Genomic DNA, 10,000 nt, shown 5'->3' with positions numbered 1-10,000 from the left:
CTCACCCATTGGACGGAGAAAAAGGGGCGTGAGTCTCCCCTGATCCTAGAATTTGCATATCGCAATTCTACACCGACGCGCCTGGAGGCGGGGCCAAACCGCCCCGCGCTTGCTGATTGGACGGATCAGAAGTGGGCGTGTATCATTCCTGATCCGAATTCTCCTCGGAAAGGCCGCATTTTGCACTCGCGGCTCGGCGCGAGTCTTGCACGAGTCCAGGACAGCCTGACGCTCGGTACTCACAAGTGGTGCGGGAATGGCGGTAGAAGGAGGAGAGGTGAAGGTGGTGGAGGGTTTATTGTGGTGGTTTATGGCCATGGCGACGTTTGGAATGGCGGTGATGCGATGTTTGCGGGAGCGAGTTGTGAAGGTAAAGGTAGTGGCTGTTGGCGTTGTTGTGAAGCTGCGTTGCGGTTGGTGGTTGTTGTGTGATGGCGGTTGAGACGTGGTTGGTTCAAAATAAAGATAGAACAGAAAAACGACTATCTCAAAGCGTCACAGCCCGAATGAATCACATTTATTCCCTCTAAACAACGGGTTTGGGGCTAACTACACATGTACTTACAGAGATATCTCACCTACGGGACCTGAATGGTGGTTTGCGAATTTCCTCAACCGCAACAATATATATATATATATATATATATATATATATATATATATATATATATATATATATATATATATATATATATATATATATATATATATATATATATATAATAACTATCTTCTCTGATGAAAACATTTTAGTCTATTTTTAGGTTTCACATTACAGAAAACAGAGATCATATTATATGAGGAATGTGGAAAGAAAGGATGTAACAACACAGATTGCATATTTAGTGAAAGTGAAAGTGAAAATGACAACCAAGCCCAAAACAATGTTTGATAATATAATAATAATAATAATAACATCATGGGTCCCTGATTATCAACAGTCTTACTTGATCCATCATAATTTGGCCAGGCTCAGGGATATATCCTCAAACTCATTTTCATAACGGAGCGCGATTTATCCACCACAGTTAATTGATAATACAGCACCTTCAAAATGACATAATTTGACCCCAAAATGCTCGGTATGCATGCACAGAAACCTCGAGAGGCTGAAGAGTTTGGAGCAAAATAAAATGTATTGTGTGTTTGGGATAAGGATTGTTACTTGGAATGGCTCACCAAGCTTCTGAAAGAAGCAGAAAATACTTGGAAAAGTACCCGAGAGAAATGGCTGTGTCTCTGCTCAACAATAAAACTCAGAGAACTTTCTCAGATCGCTGAACAGCAGCTGCTGGTACTGCAAATGCCCGACTTCGTGAGCCGGTGCAAGGCCTGAGTGGACTGGCGTGTGCTACACAAACCCTCAACAGATTGCTCACTTCCAGTGCATGGACTATGCATCTGGATTAGGTGCTTCTGAATATCGCAGTAATAAATATATAATTTTTTTTTTGTTTGGTTCTGGGGCCGCAAGAGACATTATACTAGATTTTTGCATCTGTTGGTAAAAGGAGAACCGTCCATCCTGTGTATGTTATATCCATGGCCATCACTAGCTTGTACCAACATTGAATGAATGACAAGAACCTAACCCCCTCTCATCCACGGATATTTCTCATGAGAGCGATTTGCATTCAAGAACGGAACAATTATGGTCAACCATTTTTAAATTGCCACTCTTTTGTTAAAATGCTGAGAATTTTGTTGAAAACACGATTTGAATTTCAGATTTTGTGCTTGTAAACGGCAGTTTAAAAGTGCTTGTCGAGCAGAACTGAGTCACTGTGCACACACAGGCCTCATTTCACATTTATACGTCATCTCGAAAATTGCATATTGGTGGAAACACCACTCGGTATCTGACAGATACATTTCAAAACGAGAGCAAAAATGGTGTTTGTGGCATTTCAAAGCAGTGTCACCTCTGCCAATCCATAGTGGTAGACGGACAACTTAAAAGTTTACGCAGGAGGAAGGGAAGGAGAGAATGAACCAAGTAATAACAGCTAGCGCTACAATGAATGTATTTCGTTCTAAAACTTGTTATATTCTCAGAAATGTGTTGCGCAGGCCCCTAAACATCCCCCTCTCAAACCCTCGGCACCTGTTTGAGTTTGATTCTGGACACCAGCGACATCACCTGCAAAAGCTGTCTATTTTAGTGTGTTTTCCATCAACCTATTTTAGCGGCTTGATTGTATTTATTTATTTATTTCAGAATCATTTTGTTCAGAGGAAAAGTAAACGATATACTTCAAAAAGTCATATCAATTGCACAACTAGTACATCAGACAAAGGGTGATTGATGGGAAAGTAAAAATAGGCAAATAGGATTAAAAGCAGAGTCCAAGATGAATGAAAAGGAAATATCTTGCAGGAATGGGATAAGTCTAGCGTACCGTTTGAGAACGTAGGGATCATAGGGGAAGAAGGAGTCGAGAGGGTTGGTGTTGATAGACCTGGCATCACTTTCTGAGCATGCCACCATTGGGAGGACTTGCCGCCGGTTTCTCTCAATCACTGTGTAGCAAAAAGCAATTTGGTACTTCCTGCATTCAGCACGTACGTTGAGGAAAATACGATGGATAATGGATGGAGGTGTCACCCATCAACAAAAGTACTGTCGGCATCTTAAAGCACAAGATAGACTGCAAGATGAGAGATCGAGATGACACCTCAGACCATAAGACATGCAGTAGTTCGGCAGGAAATCGTACCTTGTGAGAGCAGCAAAGACTCTTACAATGGACGGCAGGCAGACTTTGAGTGGATTCAGCCGACACTGTACCAAACGCTCCAGATTGAGGGCCTGAAGATAAGCCAGACCTAAAGCAAGGCAGGAGTCACAATCACAAAAATAGATTCAGGGAGCAAGGCATAATAAGAGTGATGGAACTAACATTGGACCATGAAAAGGACAAAGTTTGTCAAAAAAATTGTGTTAAAACATCAGAAAAGTAATGTGTGCAAGTGAAAATCAGTGCTTCCAAGATGCTTTGTACACATTCCTGCAGACGCTACAAGGCAAAGCAATAGTCCCAAGAGCAGAACCTTTTTTCATGTCGGGCTCGAGGAGCTCTCGGTGGCGAAAGATGAAGATGTAGCATACGGACTGGCACACGGCATAAAAGGGTCCGTGAATTGAGACGTCACAATATGACCGCGCGCTGCCATCTTGGCTGTCAATGTATCGATGGAGCCAAGAAACCAAGAGGTCAAGGCAAGCCCGCACAGTGCTGGAAAAACGACAGGGATGGGAGCAAGAATGCCCAAGGCTTACATATCTGTCTGTCTGAAGATAAAACAACTGACATTGTAAAAAGGCCGAAGTTTGAAGATATGTCATACACAGAAGGGATGTAAGCTGCACGAGCGAGCAGGCTGCCCAGGTAAGCTGCCGCCGCCTGCCTAAGCACGGAGGGCTGGTTTGGGTTTTGTAACGTCTTCCAAAGATGTTCCAAGAAAGCTTCGGCAAAAGTCTGATTAAGTAGAAAGGGAGGGAGAAGAGCAAGTTTCAGGGTTATAATTTGCAAGCAAATCAATAAACAATAAATATGTCGTGCACATCACGATACTTGCGAAATCCAAATAAACAATAAATGCCATGGAAACAGCAATTTCGAAATTTCGACCTATCTCGTGTTTTACACGATTGATTGTGACGCATAAATTTGGCTTAAATTTTTTTTTGCAATTGCAGCTTAATCGGTGTTTTGCATGCATTGGATGGTACTGAATTTGACCTTTGACAAAATTCTACTCAAACATACTACACATACGCACAAATAAGCTGTGTAAGTTTCGATTTGGTGTCTCGAAAAAACACTGAGGTGTGGTAATAATAAATTCACAAAAAGTCCCATTTCATTGTAACTAGCATAACCCGCGGTCTGCGCGACATGTTGGGGTGGGTGTGTTTGAGAAAGGAACTGATGCAGAGTATCAGTAGTAATTTTACTTTAATGCAGTAAGTGGAATACGATTTCACTGTTTCAGAACCATTTTATTTACTTTTTTTTGTACCATGCATCTCATATGGTCTTTGAGATAATATAAGCCGAATATCACGTTACTCGAGCGCAGAACAAAGTCGAAGATAGCGCGACACGAAACCACAAACTCGGAAATAATATACAAGATGCAGAGAAATTGTTGCCATGGAAACCACTTGCATGTCAAAATGGCTAAACTGATCGTTCTGATTTTTGGTGAACCAAGTTTGTGACCCAATATGCAAATCCTGTTCAAATTTCAAGTTAATTGAATGAAAATTGATTTTATGCGCCGATGACCTTTAACCCTTTGACATCAAAAACAATATGCTTCTCGGTTTTGATTGGTGAACGAATTCAATGATCCAATATGCAAGTTCTGTTCAACCTAGCAGAGTACTCAGCCTCCAAGTGGGTGAAGATTGTGCATGACTTGCTGAAAAAGTAAAGCTATTACTCTAGGTTACACCATTGTGGATTATGTACAGCAGTAGAAGGATTGCAGGTAACTGAAGTGATTACAGTTTCAACTAGAATACCACTCGGTAGAGGGCATACCTCCACCAGGCTGAACAGTTTATGTTTTGTATACCACTGATAGGCCGGATCTGCATCCGGAGCTGCAAAATCAAATCAGCTTGTTCTCGTCACCTACGCAACTCATCCACCATGTTTTGTTGTAACTCGTCCACAACTTTTTGAAATATCGTGCTTTATATTGTTTTTGGCCCGATCTCTCAATGGTGTAGAATCGGGTAAAAATTAAAAAATATACCCATCAGAGATGGGGAATCCACCGCCATTGAAAAATAATTGAAATCAGATAAGCGTTTTTCCATTTATTACAAAAAATTTTTTTTCAAGATGGCCGCCCCAGTCGGCCATCTTGGATCCGGCCATGCCCAAAATTAATAGGGTTCTTCCTTTTCAGGTGGTACATGTGTGACCCAAATTTCAAATCGATATGACGAACAATTTATGAGTTATCGCACTCACAGCTATAAATGTTGACGCCCGGACGGACGGACGGACAGACGACCCGGGTGACAACAATATCCCCCTTCCGCCGTGCAGCGGGGATAAAAAAAATGATTGTATCCGCATCTCGATTGTAAAATCCTGCGATGTCCCAAGCGGCTTAACTCCTGAGGAGACGTTCCGAATTAATGACAGACAAGGCGCATGAGGAGAGACACGAGAAACATAGTTCTTGTAAAACCAATGACTATTTCCTATAACCCAAGCAACCAGGGGAAGATTGACAGAAAATATAATTAAATACAATGAGAATACAAATGAATCTAAAGAAATCTAAGGCACCACACACCAGACTCAGTCACCGACGGGAAGGGGAGAAAAAAAACAAACCCGGGAGGCTCAGCTCCGGTGGCAGCGGGGATGAGCAGGTGATGAGGGACAATGAGGACGACGATGAGGAGACAAAGAACAGGATGACCAAACGAAGGCACTCGGACAGTTTGATGAACGAGGCAAGGCAGGAATGACGAAATGGTAGGCAGACAGGCAGGACGACCTCCTTAACACTCTCCCACAATTTGTTCTCCTCAGAACTCTTTCTCTTCAGACCTTGAGAGTCCTCTCCTCCAGTTCTCCTCAAACAAACCAACTGCCCAATCAGATTCCTCCTCCTTCTCTCAGGGCAACGTCCCACCCCTGAGAGGCGTCAAACTCTCCTCCCCTCGCTCTCGTGAAGTCTCCCAGTGCCCCCGTTCGAGGTTGACATCGAGGTTATATGGCAAAATTTCCTTAACCATAATCCCTAACTAATTATTACTAAGTACCACCCCCTGTATGGCACGCATTTACACAGGACAATTCTTTAGCTAACGTTTCCCTACTTAATACCATCAAGATTGGAAACTACCCATACACAGACCATGCAATTCTGCACATTCCTCTCAGCTCGATGGTAATATCTAACACCCCTCCCCCCCTCAACAAATGCAACAATATGTATATGTACATGTGTGTGTGTGTGTATATATATATATATATATGTATATGTATATGTATATATATATATGTGTATATGTATATATATATATATGTATATGTATATATATATATGTATATATATATATATACATATACATATACATATATATATATATACATATACATATACATATACATATACATATATATATATATATATATATATATATATATATATATATATATATATATATATATATATATATATATACATATATACACACACACAAACAATTCCCAACACTGATAATAATACACCTCAACTCACCTTACCGAATCCAAAAATCACCTGTACACCTCATATTGACAATCCCTATCTACATATCTGTATGGAACAAGTGAGCAATGAAATTGAAAATGCCGCCCAAAAATACAATTCTTCAAGACATAAGGACAATCTTACAAAGGCAAAGCGACAAGCACTCCACAATCTCCAACGTAAGAAAGACTTAGTCATAAAGCCAGCAGACAAAGGTTCTGCCATTGTTATAATGGCAACTACCAATTATTTTGCAGAAGGTAATCGCCAACTACATGGTGATACCTACAAAGAGCTCCCACCCGATCCAACACTTCAATATCTCAAAGAGGTTAAAAGGGTAGTGGATTCCATTCAGGTAGATAAAGCCATCAAATCTCACTTGGTTCCTCAAGACCCTCGTTGCCCTTATGTTTACTTTCTTCCTAAGATGCACAAGGTAAACAATCCAGGTAGGCCAATTGTATCTGGCTGCGCATGCCCAACTGTTCTTATTTCAACATTTCGTCAACCGAGAATTAAAAGGGTCCAACTACACTGTTTTAAAGTTTGAGAAAAATGAAATCAAAAATTCAAAGTGGAATTGCCGCTATCTCATAACATTTTATTTTCATATCGTGTGCTACATAACAGGTACATATAAAGGTTACATAAAATAATCTTACTTAGTTTCCTCTGTTGCCCTTGTACATGGACTTCTTCTAAATTTGAATGAAATGTCAGATAGACCCTGTTAATTCTCGGTCGACGATTTGTTGATTGTTATTTACGTCCCTTTGTGATGAATCTGCCCTCACATCTTAAGGACACAACTAATTTTCTGACTCGCATAAAAGGATTGAACGAAACGCAATCACCTTTTAATTCCCGAATCATTCCAGTCACGGCAGATGTTACATCACTCGACACTAATATCCCACATTCAGGAGGCCTATCTGCATGCCGCAAAGCACTAGATACTCGACAAGTCCCAAACCCACATATTTAAGACCTTATGCGCCGAACAGAACTGACGCTCAAATTTAATAATTTCCAATTCAGTGGACGGCATTACATTCAAACTCAGGGCACTGCTATGGGCACCCCCATTGCACCATCATAGGCCAACATCTTTATGGGAATGATAGAGGCTAAAATCTATGCCCAACCTCATCACAGTATCTTGGAAAAATCCTGGGTACATTATATTGATGGTATCAAATTTATCTGGTCAAAATCCTCCCGTTGTCTCACACAGATCCAAATTGTATTAAATATGATGCATCCAACCATCAAGTTTACATTCGACAGTTCAGTCTAAAGTTCACTTTCTAGACACATCACTCACACTTCAAAGCACCAGACTTGAAACAGAAATGTACACCAAACCAACAGACACACACTTTTACCTTCTCCCAGTTTCATCTCACCCAAAGCATACAAACACAAGCATACCATACAGTCAAGCAATCAGAGTAAGACACCTCTGCTCAACAATAAAGGCAGAAGAAACTTCTCTCTCCCAATTAGAAACACACTTCATTGCAAGGTACGATGACCCTCCCTCTGTGAAAGTAGCCATAAACCAAGCTAAAAAATGCAAACTTCGCCCAGATATTTTGACTTACAAATCCAAATATGTAACTAACCGTGTCCCACTGGTAACGACTTACTTCTCTACCACATTACAATTGCCAAGTATTTTGAATAAGGCCCTTCCTATCCTCCATCATTCAAAAACACTCGATACCACATTTCCTCAACCTCCACAAATATTGGTTCACGAGTCAGTAAGTGACCACTATATTCGTTATGGGTGTCTGTCTGTCTGTCTGTCTGTCTGTCCCGAGTATAGCTCTATGGGTTTTGATCCGAGCCTGATAAAATTAGGGTGCGAGGTTTGCATCATGATCTAGTTGTGTTTTCCTGAGAATGGGCGTGCTGTGCCCATTATGGGTGGAGCCACGCCCAAAAAACATGTTTTTAGTGGGTAGCCGGTTTCAAGTTACATCTTCTCTGAGGGGGTTTGTCGAATCTGGCAGGGGTTTCAGTATTTGGTTAGCCCAATGGCACCTGCATAGCCCCACGGAGCTCGATTTTTCATTTTCGTCCCAAGGTCAAGGTCACAAGGTCACGAACTTAGAAAATGTCAAAAAAATCAATAAATTGGGCATCGAGCTCCTTGGGTTTTCAACTGTTTCGAATGAAAGTTGGTATTGCAAGTAGTGCTCTTCGAGTACTACAACTTTCTTCAGTTACGTTTTTCCCGATTCCCGCCAGTTTGCCCGTGGCGTCCCTTCGAAGGTCAGAAAATAAAAAGGCGAACCGTGTACATTGCTCGTGAACAACTGCCGTCTCCCGACTTGTCATTTTCTATTTTTATATGCAATATCAAGGCTCATATAAGAGCAAATACACAGAACGAATAACAAGGGGAGCAGAAGACATGAGGGACAGGAGAGGAGAGCACAAAACAGTGGGGAATAGAAACATGAGATCTGTGGAATGGAGAGGGATGGGGTGTGGTACATGGGGTAAAGAAGATGGACATAAAAGGGCTTTCAGGAAGGAAAGCAGGGGATTTGAAGGAGGTGGGTTTGGGGTGGATTAGCGGGGGTAGAAAAGATCATGATTTTGGACGGGGGAAGATAAGAAATGGTGGTGAACAGCTGTTTTGAAGACTTGGAGGGAAGAGTGGAATTTTGTTCAACAAGTGGGGGGAAAAAAAAAAGAGTAGTGGAAGTATGAAGGTGAGCAATGATTCTTGATTTTGGTAGTTTAACCAGAAGAGGGTTGCTGCTGGTGGACCTTGAAAGCCCTGCGGAAATATGGGTGGGATAAATAGCAGACAGAATGGGGGGGGGAGTGAGGCTGGAGAAGACACGGTAGAAAACAGAAAGACCATTGACCTGCCTTTGGTGAGAGAGTGAGAGACTCAGCCTCATTGCAGGGGATACCAATGATCTTAAATGCCTTGGTTTCCACAGTTTGAAGCCGAGAAAGGTGAGAGGCAGGAGCACCAGCCCAGTGGGGAGAGCAGTACTCCATTAGGCTGTGGATGAAAGCTTTGTACGTGGTCAGGAGCTCAGGTGTGCCAAGGAAGGACTTTGCATGATGGAGGATGCCCAATCAGTGACTGGCCCTGGAGGCCACCTTGGAAATGTGGCTTTCCCAGGAAAGATGATGGCAGATAATGAAGCCCAAAAGTTTGAATGAAAGGACTTCTTCAAGAGGATGTTGAAAAAATAGATTGGGGGGGGGGGGGTCCAGACGGTTCTTTTGGAGAAACATAGTGAGAGTGTGAGGATTTGTCAGGATTGAAAGACATGTTCCACATGTTGGACCAGTTTGCAATTTTATCCAGATCTGCAGAGAGTGAAGAGGCTGCTGCTTGCTGATCTGAGGGATGACAGCTTTTACGACAGAGGGTGGAGTCATCAGAAAAAAAAAAAGATGATTTTCCAGAGAGTCAGAGAGATCATTGATGAAAACCAGAAAAAGCACTGGGCCCAGAACACTGCCTTTAGGAACTCCAGCATGGACAGGAAGAAGGGATGAGAGAATTCCATTCAGGGCTATACGTTGACTGCAACAGGAGAAGTCTGTGAGCAAAGAGTGGAGATTGCCTTGGATACCAGAGAGTTTGGTGAGCAGGGCAGAGTACCTGACCGTATTGAAAGCACGCGATATGTCCAGGGATATTGTTCTGATCTCATGTCTGGTATTGAGGACCTCCATCCATTGTTGGGAAAGT

At 42.0% G+C, this 10,000-nt stretch overlaps 1 protein-coding gene across 1 annotated transcript in view; it reads right to left on the bottom strand.

Moving 5' to 3' along the window:
- The window catches only part of RRN3 (RNA polymerase I transcription factor RRN3), a 40,100-nt gene that overhangs the window by 7,177 nt on the left and 22,923 nt on the right, over positions 1-10,000 (bottom strand). The window contains exons 13-16 of the mRNA XM_085857210.1: positions 3,349-3,479; positions 3,052-3,236; positions 2,718-2,826; positions 2,400-2,549 (exon numbers count right to left, since the gene is read on the bottom strand). Coding sequence (XP_085713336.1) covers positions 2,400-2,549; positions 2,718-2,826; positions 3,052-3,236; positions 3,349-3,479 — 575 coding nt within the window. The remainder of the gene's footprint in view (positions 1-2,399; positions 2,550-2,717; positions 2,827-3,051; positions 3,237-3,348; positions 3,480-10,000) is intronic.

Source organism: Eptatretus burgeri, chromosome 15 (assembly GCF_056783735.1).
Source record: "Eptatretus burgeri isolate ZD-2024b chromosome 15, Ebu_testis_v1, whole genome shotgun sequence".
Classification (NCBI taxonomy): domain Eukaryota; kingdom Metazoa; phylum Chordata; class Myxini; order Myxiniformes; family Myxinidae; genus Eptatretus; species Eptatretus burgeri.
This window is presented reverse-complemented; position numbering and strand designations above follow the sequence as displayed.